Genomic DNA, 19662 nt, shown 5'->3' on the forward strand with positions numbered 1-19662 from the left:
AATGGCGATATGTGGCCCTGGAGCTGTACAATGCCCAGGTTTGTACTAGATGGAGGTTAGAGTCAGAATCAGAAAAAGTGGCATTATCAATTAACAAAAATAACAAACTAGGTACTTGCTTTGGAGTTATAATGCAACGTAAAACAAAGAATAATATAGATTACAATAAAATAAAAATAAAATAAGTTGTAAAATAGACAAAATTTACAATATGGGCAGAACAACAGTGCAAGCAGGTTAGTTACAGTTGTTTAAAGTGACAGTAGCGGGTGTTAGTCTTCATGAGTGCAATGGCAGAGGGGAAAAATCTGTTCTTGGGGCGGGAGGCTCTGGCCCGAATGGAAAGTAGCCTCCTGCCCAAGGGAAGTGGCTCAAATATTTCATGTCCAGGGTGAGAAGGGTCAGCTATAATCCAACCTGCTTGCCCTCGATTCCTGAAGAAGTACAGGTCCTGAAGAGATGGGAGGCCAGTCACCTTCTTGGATTTGATACTGATAGCCATTCATGTGTTTGTTTGAGCAGCTTCGCAATAAACAGTAGTGGAAGGAGTACTGCAAATTTGTACTTTGTAACTTGGGTTGGGGATCCATCACCTTCATGTTTCTATGGATATGTCATTCCTCTGCTTAGAATGTTCCACAATATGACATTAAACAGATCTACCTTGCATTTATTCAATTACAGGTAGTTTTATTGCTCAAAAAACAGGTATTCTGACTGTGAGCGGGGTCACCTCTCCACAGATCTGACCTGTAACTTGGTCTGGTTTGATTTCCATGAAGATAGAAAGGTTAAATGCCATACTGTGAATCATTCTCAGAAAGTAATAACATCTCCATTTGACGGACCCTCCACCAGAAAAGCTACTCAATGCATCTTTAAGTAAAAGTAAAAAGTACACATGAAAAAAAAATAGTAGTAATTACTTTTCAACAGGTCAGCAGCATTTTTGATTATCATTTTATATAAGCTGAACAGTTTATTGCTGAATTTAGATGTTTCAAGCCACACTCTGCCTATTCTCAGAGCTCTGGCCAATCAGGGCATGAGATACTGTGCTGTTAAATGTATTTGTAGGTATAGAAAAGGACAGAGACAGTTGTGGATGGGGACTTGTGCTGTACTCAATACTCATATGAATTTAAATATAACTAATTCCAATAACATGGCTAGAATTATGCTCAACTACAAGTACAAGTACAAGTTTAAAAATCTACTCAAAGTACAATTACCCAAAAATCCGCTCAGTTACAGTAACATGAGTATTTACTTCTCACCCCTGCAAAAAATGTATCACTATTATTGGTGACTAACATAATAAAATCTAAAGTCTAAAAGCCTTCAAATATAAGAAGAAAATTACAATGTTTTAAAAGACAAATCTTGCCTAATAAATATTAAGTGGTAGTCTGCTAAAAATAAAACAAATGCCGGTCTATTCCTCTTCTGTCCATTTTCTTAATGTTGGGGCACCAATACATGACCTAAAAAGAACAAACACAGATTAAACACATATTAAATAGGCTCAATAGGCGCTCATTATTTATTTGATCTTTTATATACCTCTGGTTGATTAATTAGTAAATTTAAGGTAAATATTATTGTGCACTTGTAACAATTCTGGTGTAAGGATTGCCACTTTGGAAATGTTACGGTTTTGCTTTGCGTGTTTCATAGTTTGGCCTTAAATTCATCTGTCTCCATGGAGACAAAGAGGTGATGCCTCCATAGTCTATGGAAAAATGTTCAGCAGTTTCCTGTCGCCACTAGAAAAGTTACAAAGTGCACCAAATAAGCTCGTGTGAGGGTGATAAATCCCCCTCTAGAGCTTTGGAGCCCATTCTCACCTTCTGTTTGTTTTTTGTAATAAATGACTCCAGCAATAAGAAAGGCCAGTCCCAGCAGCAGCCCTGCAGTCCCAACTATCAGCTTGTTTCTTCTCGACTCTGGAAAGTTCTCTGTGCCAAAAATACAGAAACACTATGAAAGCTCAGAAGAGAGTTTAAAAGACTGAAGCCTGGACTTATCCTACCCAGTGGGTAGAGCTGAGGAGTGGAGAGGCTGGCATGCTCCACCATGCAGGAGATCTGGTCTTCTGCTGTAGGTGTGTACTCCAGGTAGGAGTGCTTCTGGTAAAGCCAGTTTCCATTGGACATCTCATCAGTGAACGTCACACCAGACGTCACCTCCTCCCCGTTCCTCAGCCATGTCAGAGTGAGGGCTTTGGGATAGAAACTATAGGCGCTGCACACCAGCATGCCAGGTTGGTGACTGCTTCCTGCTTTAGTGGAGAACACTCGGACTTGAGGCTCTTGTGCTATAAAATACAAAAGGTTATTTTCATTTATAGTCCCATTGGTAGATTGATGTTAAGACAAAAAAGGACCCACATCATGCACAAAATGGACAGTAAGGAAGACCACACACGACATGAAAACATTAGAAATGCATTGCGTAATATAATTTATATGCTAAAAGCAGTGTGTGGATTGTCTGAATAAAGTCAGATACTTTATTATACTATTTATAAAGAAAAGGAAAAAAAATCACAAAAATTGGCCTTTCCTGAATACTTTTGGAATAATCTGGCATCCAGAACACACACTTTTTTACTTTACTGCATGAAAATATGAGTCTGGTCACCAGTGAATCACTCCATTTACGGATGGCTGTGATTGACAGGTGGATTAACCAATCAGGGACACACATGGTCCATCCTTATCAAAACAAATATTGATTGCTTCCTGTTTTTAGTGGAAAGCACTCAGACTTGATGCTCTTGTGCTTGTGCTTTAAAGGTTTAAAGGTTGTTTGTGTATTTTTATTACTCAGGTGTCAAATGGGGTAAATATTGATTTAATTAAGACTCTACAGGCAAAAGAAAAAAATGCCTCAGCACATCACAATATGATAAGATGAGAAATTTTATGATTTTATGATGATATCCGTTAAGTGGCGCATTGGCAGGGTTTGATACTTGGGACCTGGCCTTTCTGTGGAATAAAATCATCTCGTGTGTGACTGTGAGCTGCTCTGATAGTGAAATTTTTATTTGAAAATATCAGTCCTGCTGTTCTTTGTCTTAGAAAAGAATAATAGTTGTGTCTGTATCCATATTGTATACTTGAATAATACTGTAAAATTACCTGTTCCCCGTTGAGCAAACTGCAATACATAACTTGCAAATTTTTTACAGTTTTTCAGGCCATCTTCTATCTCATGTAAAATATGTGGATTTTTGTTTAAGGTATCTGCAAGTTCTTTGGATTCTTTTATGTAGCCGGCGAATTTCCCCTCTGCAGTGCTGTATGATCCGACGAGCTCCTTGTTGTAGTATAGTAGGCCATTAGAAACAGCATCGTCTTCTGTACCAAACCGACAACTTTGAAAACCATACAAATAGTGAGCACCGTCTGAAAGATTAGACAAAAGACAACTGATTATTATTACAGACTTCTAGTGATTCCTCTTATGTTTATTTTATATGTATAATTTAAAGTATGGTCAAAAAGACAAATATATGGTTAAAGATTATAGTTGTTTATGTTTATTATGTTTCATATGGGACAGTGAATATTACATGTGTCCTTCCGTTATATAAATGTGCCAGAAGTATGCAGCCTAATTTTCATCTATAGTTCCACTGGCAGATTGATATCATGACAAAAAAGGACCCATAACATGCACAAAATGATCAGTCAAGAAGAACACACACATGACATGAAAACATTAGATATTAGTGGAATACATTATGTAATATAATTTGTATGCTAAAAGCAGTCTGTGTGGATCAACTAAATAAAATATATAGTCAGATACTTTGAACAGATATTGATACTCAAAAGGCCTTTTCTGAATAGCTCTAAAATTGCCTGGGATCCAGATCACTTTAGGGAGATGTGAGTCTAGGTTTTGTCGGTGGGTCACTGACAAATGTCCTCGTTTTCAGATGGGTGTGATTGACAGGTGAGCAAGATTGACAGATGGATTAGCTAGTATCACAAGGTACAGAAAAACAGCGAAGATTTATGCAGAATCAATCTAACTAAACTAAAACTAAACTTGACGTCATTTGCAAGTCATAGGTGACAAATGAGCTCCTTCGTTCCACATGTCACTGAAAATCGGATTGCACGCAGACTGGTATACATCTGTAAAAAAAATACAGATATCATTTTGAATTTGCCAGGCAAGTTTTCGAATGGTCTTGATGTCACTATTAGAACTAGAATAAGACCACCTAATATTAAGGAATGTCGGCCTACTGTCTAAAATAATGTTTTTATTATCATCAAAATCAGTATTGAGTATTGAGCCTTTTTGTTAGTGTTGAAATCAAGTTTAACCTGTGCACAAAAAACAGGTTAGAGATAACAAAAATGACACAATTGCAGTTTCTTAATCACCATGCAGGAAATAAGACCACTGTTGTCACTTAGAGGATTATCATTAAACACAAATTCAGAGTAATATTTCATAGTCTTACCTGTTGTGTGGAAAAATAAAGCAAAACACAGTAGACTTACACCTGTATTCATTGTGTCAAAAAGAACTACCCCTTATAATAACCAGAAACTAAACGAAGTGCAGGCTGAGAGTGTGGGCAGGTGTGACAGTGGGGGGAGGACCTGACGGTAACAAGTACACTACAATGCATGTGACTTTTTGACAGCATTCTTTAAATTCTTTGGTGGATCCTATAGGACAGAACATTTATCAGTCTTTTATATTTAACCTAAAACAGCAACATACAGTGACATTCCCTGATCAAAGCAGAGATATGTTTTAATTACTGAATTAATTAAATGTGTAAATGATTAGTCGCTCATATCTAAGGCAAGGCAAGGCAAGTTTATTTGTATAGCACAATTCGTACACAAAGTAATTCAAAGTGCTTTACAGAATAAGAAATACATTAAAATCATAATAAAAACAAATCAAAACATAAATAATCATGAAGATTAAAATTAAAAAAGAGAGACATAAATTGGAGAGAAGAGTGCGGAATGAAAACCTTTCAGTTATATGCACAGTTAAACAGAAATGTTTTGAGTCTGGATTTAAACAGCGTCACAGAAGAGTCTGTCTCACATGTTCAGGAAGACTGTTCCAGGTTTTAGCTGCATGAACCTGAAACGCTGACTCCCCTTGTTTAGTTCTGACTCTGGGCACCAGCAGGAGGCCGGTCCCTGAGGTCCTCAGAGTGTGAGATGTTCATATGACACTAACATGTCACAGATGTACTTTGGTGCTCGGCCATGGAGAGACTTGTACACAAGCAGAGCTGTATCTACCTATATACAAGACAAGCAATAACATGTTTTCTAAATTATTAATAGTGGGTGGCAGTCTGACCATCCAGAACCACACTCTTGGACAAAACTTAACAAAGATAAGTGGATCTGGAAGAGAAACCTGTCTCCCTAATGTCAGAGGATGTGACTGACAGGAGGATTAACCAATCAGAGAGATGCATGGTCTGTTCATGTCAAAAACAAATATGATGGTTCACACATAAAAAGGGGGGTTAGAAACAATATAAAGGACTGAAAAACACCACAGATTTTTTGCAGAATCGACAATCAGAGCACTAAACTATTACTTACCTCAGGTAAAACCAGTTTGATATTTTGTTCTGAACGATACAAAAATTTTGAGAGTCTTCCGCACTTGAGAGACACGTGACACAAATTGGCGGTTGTGATTGAATAGTCTCAAGTTAGGACAGAGGATTTTGGTCAGGAAAATAAAAATATAATAACAAATGCAGTCCTCTTGTGTTGATTTTCTCATTAGTCAGGTACCAAACCATATCCTAAAAAGAAACACAAATTCAGTTACTGCCATATAAAATTTATTGTCTCTCACCTTGAACTTTTATACTATTATATGACTTTTATTGTAAAAAAATGTTTTATTTATTTAAATGTGAATTGTGTAACTTTTCTGGTGGAGTGTCCGTCAAATACTTTTCTCCATGGAAATGTTATTGTTTTGTCTGGAGTGTTTCACAGTATGACATTAAACCTTTCTATCCTCATGTAGACGAAACCAGACCAAGTTACAGGTCAGATCTGTGAAGAGGCAGCCTCACTCACAGTCTGTTTTTCCAGGTATTTTTCAGCTATAAAAACCACCTGTAATTGAATAAATGTGAGGTAGAGTTGTTCAGTATCATTCTGTGGACCAGTCCATACAGAGCAATGACATATCCATAAAAACAAGCATTTGATGGACCTCCCTCCAAAACGTTACATAGTGCACCTTTAAATTAAATACAGCTTGTTTGAACATGTGACTTATATAATCTTTAATCAACCGTTTAGAGTCCAGTGGAAGTGGAAGTAAAAGTTTGTTTATAAATTCAAATATGAAATGGAAAAAAAAAAAAAAAAAAAGGAATTTGCTGCTATTATGGATACTCACGGTTGTTCTGTAACAGGGATAATAGAGTATTGTTCCTCTGCTACTTTAAATGGATGTGGTTTTTCCTTGTGTGAGTTTTCCTTGTGTTGGTGTGGGCCAATGACCATGTACAGTAATTGGCAGCTGGAAGGGGGTGGTGATTATTGTTTAAAAATCCTGTGAATCTTCACCCTCACTTTCTCTCACACCCTGTTGTCTTTTTTTCCAGGTCAGTCGGAAGCAGTTTACCACATTACACCTACCCACAGAGCCACCTTAACCCGACCAAATGCCTGGACCTCTGGACAAGCCCTTAAAAAGCAAAATCAAATTCTGTCTCCTCTTGTGACATTTTAATCATTCCTAATTTTAACTAAAATTATTATAATAAAATCAATGAAACGAAAGTCTGCTGTATGGGGCAATCAATCCTTTAGAGTTAAGTACAAGTTACAGTTGAAAGTATTTGCTGTTGTCTTTGGACTCAGAATCCATGCAGCGGTATCATTCTGGACTTGTCAGGCTATACTGTTTCCCATGGTTGTCCCAGTGTCATAATGGGGTTTTGTGGTAAGTTACTTCTTTTAAGGATACCCAGAAGCAATCTGAGGAGCACTGCAGGAAGTAGCTAAAATACTTTATTTTTTCAATTTTAGCAAGAAAATAAACAATCCAGATTGCTAGAATTTAAATAAAATTTAAACAATATAACAGATAACATTTTAGTGTAACCTTATCAAAAGATAATGCTCTGCACATTTTACCTCATGGAAAGATATCAAACTTTAAACAACAAAAGAATTATGTTTTTACCTATTTGGAAATCAACCCAGCAACACACGCCAATAAATGTAATCCTATCGTTTTAATTGTGTCAACAAACAAGTCAATTTTTTTGTATAAAGGAGAGAACCTCTGGCCAGAATGGACCGTAGCCTCCTGTCCAAGGGGACTGGCTCAAATGGTTCATTTTCAGGGTGAGAAGGGTCAGCTGTGATCCAACCTGCTCACCCTCAATTCCTGAAGAAGTACAGGTCCTGAAGAGATGTGGAAGGAGCACTGCAAATTTGTACTCAAATAAAAGTACAGTTACAGGACAAAAAATTACTTAATTGTGAGTAAAACAAGTGCTTCCAAAATTGTACTTAAAGGTGTACTGTGTAAATTGGATTGGGGGTCCATCACCTTCATATTTCTATGGATATGTCATTGCTCTGCTTGGAATGTTCCACAATATGACATTAAACAGATCTACCTTGCATTTATTCAATTACAGGTAGTTTAATTGTTCAAAAAAATTCTGACTGTGAGCAGGGTCGCCTCTCCACAGATCTGACCTGTGGTTTCTGGTGTCTGGTTTGATTTCCATGAAAATAGAAAGGTTTAATGCCATACTGTGAAACATTCTCAGAAAGTAATAACATCTACATTTGATGGACCTTGTATTTGTAAGTATAGAAAAGGGCAGAGAACAACATAACATGTCTCGAATTATGCTCAACTACAAGTACAAGTTTAAAAATCTACTCAAAGTACAATTATCCAAAAAATCTGCTCAGTTACGGTAACATGAGTATTCAATTTTATCCCTGCAAAAAATGTATCACTATTAATGGTGACTAACATATAATAAAATCTTAAATCTAAAACAGATAGCCTTCAAATTTAAGAAGAAAATTATAATGTTTTAAAAGATAAACCTTGCCTAATAAATACTATATTCTGCTAAAAATATAATAAATGAAGGTCTATTCCTCTTCTGTCCATTTTCTTAATGTTGGGGCACCAATACATGACCTAAAAAGAACAAACACAGATTAAACACATATTAAATAGGCTCAGTAGGCGCTCATTATTTATTTGATCTTTTATATACCTCTGGTTGATCAGTGAGTAAATTTAAGGTAAATGTATTGTGCACTTGTAAAAATTCTGGTGTAAGGATTGCCACCTTGGAAATGTTACGGTTTTGCTTTGCGTGTTTCATAGTTTGGCCTTAAATGCATCTGTCTCCATGGAGACAAAGAGGTGGTGCCTCCATAGTCTATGGAAAAATGTTCAGCAGTTTCCTGTCGCCACTAGAAAAGTTACAAAGTGCACCAAATAAGCTCGTGTGAGGGTGATAAATCCCCCTCTAGAGCTTTGGAGCCCATTCTCACCTTTTGTGTGTTTTTTGTAATAAATGACTCCAGCAATAAGAAAGGCCAGTCCCAGCAGCAGCCCTGCAGTCCCAACTATCAGCTTGTTTCTTCTCGACTCTGGAAAGTTCTCTGTGCCAAAAATACAGAAACACTATGAAAGCTCAGAAGAGAGTTTAAAAGACTGAAGCCTGGACTTATCCTACCCAGTGGGTAGAGCTGAGGAGTGGAGAGGCTGGCATGCTCCACCATGCAGGAGATCTGGTCTTCTGCTGTAGGTGTGTACTCCAGGTAGGAGTGCTTCTGGTAAAGCCAGTTTCCATTGGACATCTCATCAGTGAACGTCACACCAGACGTCACCTCCTCCCCGTTCCTCAGCCATGTCAGAGTGAGGGCTTTGGGATAGAAACGGTAGGCGCTGCACACCAGCATACCAGGTTGGTGACTGCTTCGTGCTTTAGTGGAGAACACTCGGACTTGAGGCTCTTGTGCTATAAAATACAAAAGGTCATGTAAGTTTTTCAGCGGCCTCTTCCATAAGCTAAGGCAGCTTCTGGGGAGTTGCCTTTTACAAAACTTCCACAAACTTGTATCAAGTTTTTGTTGGTATATTGTTATTTATGTTTGAAGTGGGATGCAACACTGATAATAGGATCTGCTGTGATCCAGCAAAATTCACAACCATATGGGGTATTTGTAGAAAGCTACAGTCCTCAAGTTTATTTGATTTTTTTCATTAGATAGCAGATGGTAAAGAATGGATGCATAATTCACATAATTAGGCTTACCCATTAAAATACAAAGGATAGCAAACCCGATGGGGGAGAATAGCTTGACAGAAACTGTCCCCAGTTCACTTTATATTTAAAAACTGTCAGCCCTCACTCTGTATCTGCTTCAGTGAGCCTCAACATTTTGGTCTTAAAATATTTGTATTATCTCACTCTACATGTGTTTTTATTTTGCTATTTTATATGAACATTAATAACTGACAAATGAGGCACCTTTCCCCAGTTTTAACTGAGAGTTGCTAAGCGCCTGCTCCATGCTAAACCAGCTCTGTGGGCGGAAGAGCCGTTACCTTCAACAGCCTCACTCTGGATTGGCTCTTTGGTTGCTATGATACTCATGGTCGGAATTCCACATGTGAAACTCAGCTCCAAATTCATCCCTATATCTGCTAGCCTTGATGAGCTTCATTTTCACTCTGAGGACCTAAAGTACCAGCCTTCTACTGATGCTAGGCCTCATAATTAGGACCAAAGATAAGTCCTCCTCAAGACATGAGACAGCCTTCAACAACCTGCAGGGAACCTTTCAATAATGAATTTAAAATGTAAAAATCTCATGCCTGCTGATTTTTGTCTTAGAAAAGAAAAATGATTCAGAGAAATATTTTGTTGTGGAGACAGTGAAAACATAGATTCAACTCTGCAATGAGAAAATAATACTTGTATGTGTATTGTATACTTATATAAAACTTGTATGTATTTTGAGCTCTGTAAAATTACCTGCTCCCTGAAGATATGTTAACATGTTACGTGTAAGTTCGTCACAATCTCTCTGGGCATTTTTTAAGTCATTTAAAAGACGTGGATTTTGGTTTACGCCATTTGTAATTTCTTTGATCTCTTTTGTGTAGCCGGTGAAGTTCCCCTCTGTAGTGTTGAATGAAACAAAGAGCTGCTTGTTGTAGTATGCTTGGCCAATAACCACAGCATCGTCTTCTGTAGTAAACCGACAATTCTGCAAAGCGTAGGTATAGTGAGCACCTCCTGTAAGATTAAACAACATGATTATTATTACAGTTTTATGTGAATGATCTTCTTATGTCTATATGTATAATTTAAAGCATGGTAAAAAATAAAAATAAAAAAAGTTAATCATTATGTTTCATATGGGACGGTGAACATTAATTAACATGTGTCCGTCCATTATATAAATGTGCCAGAGATATGCAGTCTAATTTGCAGTCCCATTGGCAGAGTGCTATCATGACAAAGGTGGTCTTGCTCTCACTGTATCAAAACCAGTATATAAAAATAGGCCTGTTATTGTTATGTATTATTGTGATGTGAATTTATACTGTGGAAAGATTTCTCTCAGTCTGTCTTTGTGTAAATGAATGTGATTTCTACCTTACACCAGACCATGCCAGACCTCGAGAAGCCTTTTGTTGCACTACCTGTCCTCAAATGTATTTTAAGTTGATTAGGATATGTCTGTGAAACAAAAGTCACTCTGCTGTCATATATATGTAACTTGTATTTCTGTATAAATACTCAGAGCTCAGATGCTCTGGAAGTGACTTGGAGGGGTGACTGAAGAGAAGATACTCAGTAGAGGCTGGTCTCTGGCCAGGGCAGGCCTAGAACCTGTCCATATCTGCTGTAACAAAGAATAAACCTTTTTCTGAATCCAAAAACCCACTGGCCTTCTAAAATTCTGTAATTATTTATTCTTCAGGAGATACATATTTTTTCCACATTCTACTGTCTAAAAATGTGTTTTTATTTTCATCATGCTATCAAAATCAGTACTGACTATTGAGCCTTTTTTAAGTTTAACTATTACATAAAAAGGTTAGAGAGAACAAAAATGATCTGTGACAAACTATTGCAATTTCTGAACAGGAAATAAAGCTACTGTTGTCATCTGGAGTTTTATTATTAAACACAAGTTCAGAGTAATATTTCATAGTCTTACCTGTTTGGAAAAAAAGAGGAAAACACAACAGTAGACTTACTCCTGTATTCATTATGTCTAAAGAGAACAAATATATTGTCCAAAAAGAATCACACTCGTAATAACCAGGAAATAAATGAACTGCAGGCTGAAATTGTTGGTAGGTGCGTCAGTGTGGGGGAGGAGCTGACCTGACCTTAGTGCAATGCATGCGACTTTTCTTTTCTTTTCTCACTTCCTTCTCCTTGATTCCTCTTCTTGATTCTGCAGGAAATAGGTGAGGAAGTCTCACCCAGAGGAGACAAAGCGAAGAGAGAGGATATAAACTCCTCACTAAGACCAGTAAAATTTGATTATTTTATCTGATGTCTGCTTCTGAAGCCTCCCTCATGTTTACTCCCTCCTTCTGTGGTTTTCTTTGGGACACCACTTAAAATGACACATTTTATTGACCTCTGAAGAATGGAAGATCGAGGAAAGGAACCAAGGAGAAGAAAGTGAGGAAACACAAAGGAGAAAATCAACTGGACAAACGTTTATTTAGGTTGAAACCGTTTCACAGCCCTTTCAAGCTGTTTCTTCAGTTCTGGCCAGACACTGGTGGACACTTTCTTATATCTGCCTGCAGGGAGGAGCCAACTACACTGAAATTACTCTGAAACTAACACCCTACTTGTTTACAGTTTCTGTTTGTTAGCTAGGTCTATTCATCTGTATCTGAGTGAGGGGACATATTAGCTTAATCATTCAGGCCCATAATGAGTGTTTTCACACCTCTGGTCCTGACCTGGCTACTCCTATTGTTCTCTTTGTTTTAGGTTTTAGGAGGGAGTTGTAGATGGGAGATGATGTCTAAGACCTCCATTTCTGTTCAAGGAAGGATGGTCTTTCTTAACAAAAATAGTGTCTTTAACGCTTCTCTCAAACCAATGGTTTTCTCTGCACTATCCTCAAAGGAGTGGCTTTCTTTGAGGATAGTCATCCTAAAATTAGGGATGTCCCGATCACATTTTTTGGCCCCAGAGTCCGAGTCATTTGATTTTGAGTATCTGCTGATACCGAGTGCCGATCTGATACTTCTATAAAACATTATAAAATGAACTAAGAGCAAAGAATAAGATGCAGGTTGTGTGGGGGATCAGATTGTGTTGATTTCAATGTGTAGTATTTGGGCTGAACTTGTGAAAAATCAAATGTCCAAAACTTTAATTTTATAAACTTTTCTAACCATTAACCATCATTGTTGAAAATCTGTACTTTTACCACAGTATGGTCTTGGAATGTGTAACTTAGGAAACTTAATGAACTGGACAAAACAGGAACCAGACCAGAATCAGATCCTGAAATTAGACTCTGCCCAATCTAGAGTTTGATATTATATAGAGGCATGTGCATTACACTTGACACATTTAGACTCGTCTATGATCTCTAAATAATACAAAATCTTACCAAATATAAACGAGTTGACAGCAGCCCCACATCCTCTCTCCCCCGGTGGCCCCACTCCACCGCACCGCCACCACATCCACAAACCCACAGCGGAGCGCGCACCGCAACATCGCTCCCATCGCTGGGGATAGAAACGGTAAGCGCTGCACACCAGGATGCCAGGCTGGTGACTGCTTCCTGCTTTAGTGGAGAACACTCGGACTTGAGGCTTTTGTGCTATAAAATACAAAAGGTCATTTTTATTCATACCTGCATTGGTAGATCGATGTTAAGACAAAAAAGGACCCACAGCATACACAAAATGGACAGTAAAGAACACTGCACACGACATGAAAACATTAGAAATCAATGAAATATATTTTGTAGTGTAATTTATATGCAAAAAATATAGTCAGATACTTTATTATAGTATTGATAATGAAAAAAGACCTTTACTGAATAGTTTTGGAATTATCTGGGATCCAGAACACACTTTTTTTTTTAAACTTTACTGAATGAAAATATGAGTCGTCACTAAATGTGAATAGATGTGATAGAATATCCTTCAGCTCCTTTACTTGGGATACCATACAATAATTAATTTACACACTTTTTTTTTTTTTTTCTTAACTTAAAAATATAAAGAATCAATTAAAAATACAGACAAAATTACCTCCTGCACCAACCAATTTAATATAATCTGAGGCAACTTGTTTACAGATTTCAAAGTTGTTTTTCTGATCATCAGCAATATATTTGTTTCTGTTGAGGCCATCTGCGATTTTTATTGCCTCGTTTGTGTAGCCGATGAATCTCCCCTCTGTGCTGTTGTATGACACCAAGAGCTCCTTATTGTAGTAGACCTGGTTAGTATACAGAACGTCATGGCCATCCTCTGCACTGGATTGACCCTTCCCAAAATAGACAATATAGTGTGCCTCTGCAAAAATCAAACATAATTATTACACATTTCCAGTTTTCTGGAGGTGTGAATACCATTACAATAACATAACATTTTAGTTTAGCCATATCAAAAGACAATCATTCCAATCTGACCCTTGCTCACTTTGCTCATCAAATGGGAAAATAACAAACATTAAAGACCTGATCATACAAATCTAAAATACTAGTTGTATTGTTTATTTTAAAGATCCCTGTTAGTCACTACAAGAGCAAAGTCTACTCTTTCTGTTCTCCACTCTCAATCAAATCAAAAGTACGCTCAAAATAAAACCATTACATAGACTACTCTTCATTCATTGACAGAAGAATATATCCTTAATTGTTTTGGAAATTAAAGCTAAACACACAAATAAATGTGCTCCAATGTTGTTCATAGGATGGTTGTAAAAATAAAAAAGGTCAAACAATAAAGTCCAAATTCTGTTGAATAGAGAAACTCATCCGATCTATCAGGAAGTAATCTTGTATCTGACAGCGAGCTACGCACTGACCTATTCGCAGGTCAAGGTGCACCTGAGAGTAATAACTATTCATAACAACAATAGCACGGCAACTAAAAGACAAAACAGAACAACAGACAAACATTGTTTACTCAAAAACAAAGTCCAGTCACATTACTAAGGACTCTTCTCAACTGCTCCATAACTCCTTCACACCTTTACCATCAGGCAAGTGCTACAAAGTCCCTCTGGCCCATAAAAACATATACGGAAAATCTTTCATTCCTAAGGCCATTACCTCTCTGAAATCCACCACAAGAGCTTAGGTCACAGCTGTTGTCTTTAATTGTGATGTCATTTTTACTCATGTATGACTCTTGAAGAATGTTGTGCCTTGTCAAAGAAGAAAAATCTGTCACCTGCTGGTGTGTGTGTGTCTGTCCATCTAAAAACCTCTGCTTTAGATTTCTGGTTTAGATATACCTGCACAGCAATTGCCCCTTTCCCTAAAATAACTGTTTCATTGTATGTAGCCTGTGTTCTTAATTTTTAGGAGCCACTACCTTGTACACATACAAATTCCGAACCTCCAGATTTGACTCACTGAGCTGCAGAGGCTGCACTAGCACTGACTCATGACTGGCTGCAGGTGCTGAGGTTTAGGTAGTGAGGAATCAGAGGCATTTTAGGTTTAAACCAACTGCATTTCAGTAAGGAAACAGGTTGTAAATGATTATATTATATTATAACATTTAAAATAACATTTTTATATTCTGTCACTTTAAAAACTGAGTAACTCTGCATAACCACAAAACATTATAAAAGTTATATAACAATACAACTCCAGAAGACAACAAAGCGTTATGAGTAACGAGTTGTTATGAATATAACCAAAGCAGACAAAGAACATAATCACTTTGTCCATATCACCTAACCCTGGTCAATACATTAAGCTGTTGACTGCCTATAGCGTGCTTTGACAATTAAAAATGTCCCAATTGCGACTCCCAGTAAGGCTACAGTCAGGCCCACTCCACAGTACAAATCAAGTGCCAGGTCTCCATGCTTCTTCACATCCACATCTGTGGAAAAAAAATATTTGGAAAGAGGAATTAGATCACATTTTGAACCACGAAATTAATAAGTTATAGTTATAGTTTATATATTTTACTTGAGTAACATTTGAAGAGAACATGATCTAGATTTTGTACAACATACTTTGTACATCAGTCTGCCCCAGGGCAGCTATGGCTACAATAGTAGCAAAACTGTATCAGTCTGCTGCAGCAAAACTTCTATTTCCCTCTGAATCAATAAAGTATCTCACTCTCTCTAATTGGTTAAAGGTTTTAACCATGTTAAAATGCTGTTCTTGTATCGTTAGCTTACTCACAGTTGTATTTTTACTGATTCATGCATGTTTGGGTTATCCTGTATTGTCCTACAGAGAAATGATATCCTCACTCACATCCCTGTACTTAGTTGCAATTATTTGAAATATTCAAGTCATACACAGTACACAGGGTTCAAATACATAAATGTTTCTGTGTAGACTCTACCCTCCTGACTGGGCGACAGGTGCGTTGGAGGAGAGGTACTTAGCTGAAAATGTGAAACAGTGAGACAGTGTGCAGGAATCTTGAAAATGTTTTTAAATACATAATGTAGCGGCCAAACTTGCCCTGTGCAAGGTCCGCTATGGCTGCAGCATGTACGTGAGAGTCAAAAATACTGTGTTCATTGATAGCATACCTTATAGCTATCCAAAATACACAGATTTACCCTCCACAGACGACGGTCAAAAAACTGTTTATCTCCACACTACAACACCTGTGTGCACCTTTTCTCCCACCTTATATATGGCAGCAAATTACATAACAAATTAGAACTAGTGCCACACAGTGGCTGGACGTGCAGATAGGCCATATGGCTTCAACACGTAAATAAAATCCACAGTAAAATGCCATAGTGAAGAGGTTGATGTCTACATTTTGAATAGGAAGTTTCATTTCCAAGACATTTTATAATTAACAAAATGTAAAATGGTGATCTACTTATGTTGTTATTAGGTCTTATAAGAAATATTATAGGTCTTTTTTCAGGTAAAATCATTTACCCCATGTCCGTGTTTTAGGTTTCTCCAGGTCAGGGTGCTCCACCGTGCAGCTGTACATGTCTCCGTCCTCTGGTATGAAAGTGAGCGTGGAAAAGCAGTGGAAGGTCTGGTCACTGTTGGCGATATAAGCACTGGTGGACACCCCTTCTGACACGGGATGATTGTTTTTGGTCCATGTCACAGTGAGGACTGGAGGGTAGAAACGATCCACAAAACAAACAAGACTGTTTTCCACTTTCAACAGGACTTCTTCAGCTGGATACAAGATGCTTTCAGGGGGGTCTGGGAAGTTCAAATAGAGTAGTTCATATATATAAATTAAAGGATGCTCTATGTAACTTTTCTGGTAGGGATCCTCCACCACCTTGTCTCCATGGAGATGTTATACATATTGCTTTGAGAATTAACCTAAATCTATTATGCATTTATTCAACAAGAGGTGTTTGTATTGCTGACAAATATCTGAAAATGTGCCTTGTGTATGAATGTGTATGCCATAGTGTGGAACATTCTTGGCAGAGCATTAACAGCTCTATGGAAACAGGTTAAGTTACATAATGCACCTTGATGAAATTATATTTACTCTTTACACTTTTTTTTTTTTACCTTTAACTTCTGGTGCTGCCATTTCTGGCAATTTCAGCATCTTAATATATGACTGAGCCCCCAGACATGCCTGTTTTGCTCTCAGTGCGTTTCGATAAATATGTATATATGGGCTTGGGTCAAAAGGAATAAAAGGTGGTATGGTAAATACAACCTCGTTGTTCTGAAAATCTATATACACAGCCAAGTCTCCATCAAAATCGTAAATAACCTGTACGGACCCATTGGGATAGCATCCCACTGAGTAACGAAATTCATGGGAATCTGAAAAAATAAACAGATATGTAAAACGTTATGCTGTACTTTAGAGAGAGAATAAGTACATTAACATGAATAAATACTAGTACATGTGTTAGGTACGGTAATTTATATGCATGCAAGATATTATAATCTGATTATTTGTTTAATAATAATTCCAATGTATAAAAAGATTAATTTTACTTACATTGTGAAAATGCACAAAAGTAGTTGATAAAGAGACAGAGGACACACGCTGACGGTTTCATCCTTTCGAAGAGAATGTTTTTGATTTCCCGAAACAGGAACTAAATATGGTTCGGTCACATGAGCGCAAGATAAAATAAAATAAAATATATAATCTTGAAATAAATCCCAAAATGTTAATACAATTGTTTAAATGACCAAAAAGACAAAAGTGAAACCGCAACAGTAATATGCATTTTAAATTTGTCAAATCTGAGCAAATTTGAAACGGATTGTTGTATAACAGGTTTCCGTCATTTCCTCTAAACAGCGAACTAACAGGTTTATCAGCTCAGACTATGTAAACTTTCTTGCACAGATAGGAGGGTGACACATTGCTGTACTATTACAGGTATTACATGTGATTCTATATGATATTTAAGAGTCTAGACCTATTATTAGTCTATGTTTAGGTCTATATTAGTACATAAATACAGCAGCATTTCAGGCTGCAATTTATTTACACTTTCTCTTTAAATCCGCAAGTGGGCAAATTCCACCAGGAAGCAGTAGCAGAGTATTGAAATACAAATGGATTGTATAGTATGAATGCTGTCTGTATGTTGTGTGAATGTTGTCTTAGTCTGTCTTTTGTTCTGTTTTGATTTGTTTTTTCTTTCTCTTCCGTAAATGCTGCTTTTGTTTTTCTTAAAACACTCTGCACAAGGCAGACATGAGAATATAATAGAAGTGGCAATGGTTATCAGATGAGTAAATTAAATAATATTAATGTGCACAAAACTTTAGAGCTAGTTGAAAAGTGCTGTCATTACTAGAGCTATATTATTAATGAAGAAGTCAAACAATATTTAACCTACATTAATAAAGAAAAACAATTGGCCTACATTATTGTGTGCATTGTTGTAGCTGTTGCAGTAGATATTATTTATTATTACTATTTTGTGAATGTGTTTTTTTTTTTGTGTGTTTTTTTTGTTGTTGTTGTTTTGTTGTTTTTTTGTTTTTGGCTTACCTCTGACCTCGAGTGGTAAAGTTGGATATTGCATGTGCACGCGCCCTGTGCATGTAGTTCAGAAATATACAAGAGAAATAGTATGGACAGCTCTGAGAAAGACGGAGAAATGCACAGAAAATGTATGGACTGACAACTCCTAAATGTTAAGGGTCAGAAGGGGCACATGGTTTGTTCATTTGGATTTTGTTTTATTGCATATACTTTGTGTTTATATATAAAACACAATATAAACACACCAATGAAACTGTACAGAAACTCAGGCAATTACCCGTCCACCCAAAAGATAAAATAAAACTGGAGCAAAAATGTAATGTTATATACAAAATACCCTGCATGTCCTGCAATAAAACACACATCGGGGAAACAGGGAGAGCGTTCAGTAGACGAAAGAAAGAACACAGAACTGAATGCGAGAAGGAAACAGCAAAAGCGAAATACAAGCAACAAAACAGAAAGTAGAACAGGAACAACTCAAATCAGCTGTTTTCGACCACTGTAAAAGAGAGAACCACATTATGAACTGGGATGGAGCAAACATCACTGGGACAGAGGAAAACAAATATCATTGCTGGATTAAAGCGGGAATTGAAATATGGAAACGTGCCAGTGGGAGTATAAACCGGGATGAGGGGGCTTTTTTACTCTCACACATCTGGGATACTGTCCTGAGGAAGTCAGACTGCAGATGGCGCTGTCGTCCTGCCTCATACGGTAGTAAGACAGTGCCAAAACCTGTATAAATCATCTGACCATACATGTCACAGAAACATCACGAGACCACTCTGAGGAAGACCGCCAGTGAGCAGTCGAAACTGTCTGGTATGAAAACAAACTCTTGGTCTGAAAAAAGAAAAAAAAGAACCTAATAACAAATGCATGTGCAGAAGTGACTGGGCCGCTGTGACATCTTAATCTTGAAAAAAGTGGTGATATATGTGAATTTTTATGCAGTTTATGGAGTCTATGGTGGTCTTTTTATATTCTTTTATACAGTCTATGGTGGTGAGGCATCTGCTAGATCAGGGGTGAGCAATTTTTTTTTTCATGGGGACACATGAGAAACAGAAATTTTTGTGGAGGGCCAAAATGCTTAACTCAGTTCTGCATAATATTAATTGTATTTCTTTATTTAAAACAATACATTTCTTTGTTTTTGACAAGCTGGTAAGATTGGTAAGAGTATATGTTATGACTAAGCAATGAAAAAATTAGGTTGCCTTGCAAAAAATGTAAAAAAAATAAAAATAAATAAAAAATGTAAACGGGGGGTCAGAGTCAACCAAATGGCCGTATGTCGCTCTGGAGCTGCCAATGGTCTGTACTAGATGGAGGTTAGAGTCATAATAAAATAAAAATAAAATAAATGGTAAAATAGACTAAATTTACAATATGGGCAGAACAACAGTGCAAGCAGGTTAGTTA

General features: G+C 37.1%; 3 protein-coding genes across 3 annotated transcripts; all 3 read right to left on the reverse strand.

Moving 5' to 3' along the window:
* Positions 1-1350: 1350 nt before the first annotated feature.
* LOC110171530 (DLA class II histocompatibility antigen, DR-1 beta chain-like) lies at positions 1351-6900 on the reverse strand. The gene is made up of 5 exons (XM_055163891.1): positions 6860-6900; positions 3147-3382; positions 2033-2317; positions 1848-1958; positions 1351-1484 (listed from the first exon to the last, which is right to left on the reverse strand). Exons 1-5 carry the CDS (start codon positions 6898-6900, stop codon positions 1459-1461), a joined length of 699 nt encoding a protein of 232 aa, XP_055019866.1. The 3' UTR covers positions 1351-1458.
* A 111-nt stretch (positions 6901-7011) lies between these two features.
* On the reverse strand, positions 7012-13606 carry LOC110171611 (HLA class I histocompatibility antigen, alpha chain F-like; the record flags this gene model as incomplete). Its single annotated transcript, XM_020937351.2, has 7 exons — positions 7012-8202; positions 8565-8675; positions 8750-9034; positions 10055-10318; positions 11250-11399; positions 12678-12893; positions 13330-13606. Coding segments are annotated over 7 exons (1329 nt in total), but the record flags the coding sequence as incomplete, so codon positions are not given.
* LOC110171680 (H-2 class II histocompatibility antigen, A-U alpha chain-like) lies at positions 13331-17364 on the reverse strand. Its single transcript, XM_020937440.2, has 4 exons — positions 17227-17364; positions 16782-17045; positions 16176-16457; positions 13331-15141 (listed from the first exon to the last, which is right to left on the reverse strand). Exons 1-4 carry the CDS (start codon positions 17285-17287, stop codon positions 15008-15010), a joined length of 741 nt encoding a protein of 246 aa, XP_020793099.2. The 5' UTR covers positions 17288-17364; the 3' UTR covers positions 13331-15007.
* Positions 17365-19662: the final 2298 nt, after the last annotated feature.

This window comes from Boleophthalmus pectinirostris, unplaced genomic scaffold, assembly GCF_026225935.1.
Source record: "Boleophthalmus pectinirostris isolate CB_2022bp ecotype Guang Dong unplaced genomic scaffold, ASM2622593v1 HiC_scaffold_6, whole genome shotgun sequence".
Lineage (NCBI taxonomy): Eukaryota > Metazoa > Chordata > Actinopteri > Gobiiformes > Gobiidae > Boleophthalmus > Boleophthalmus pectinirostris.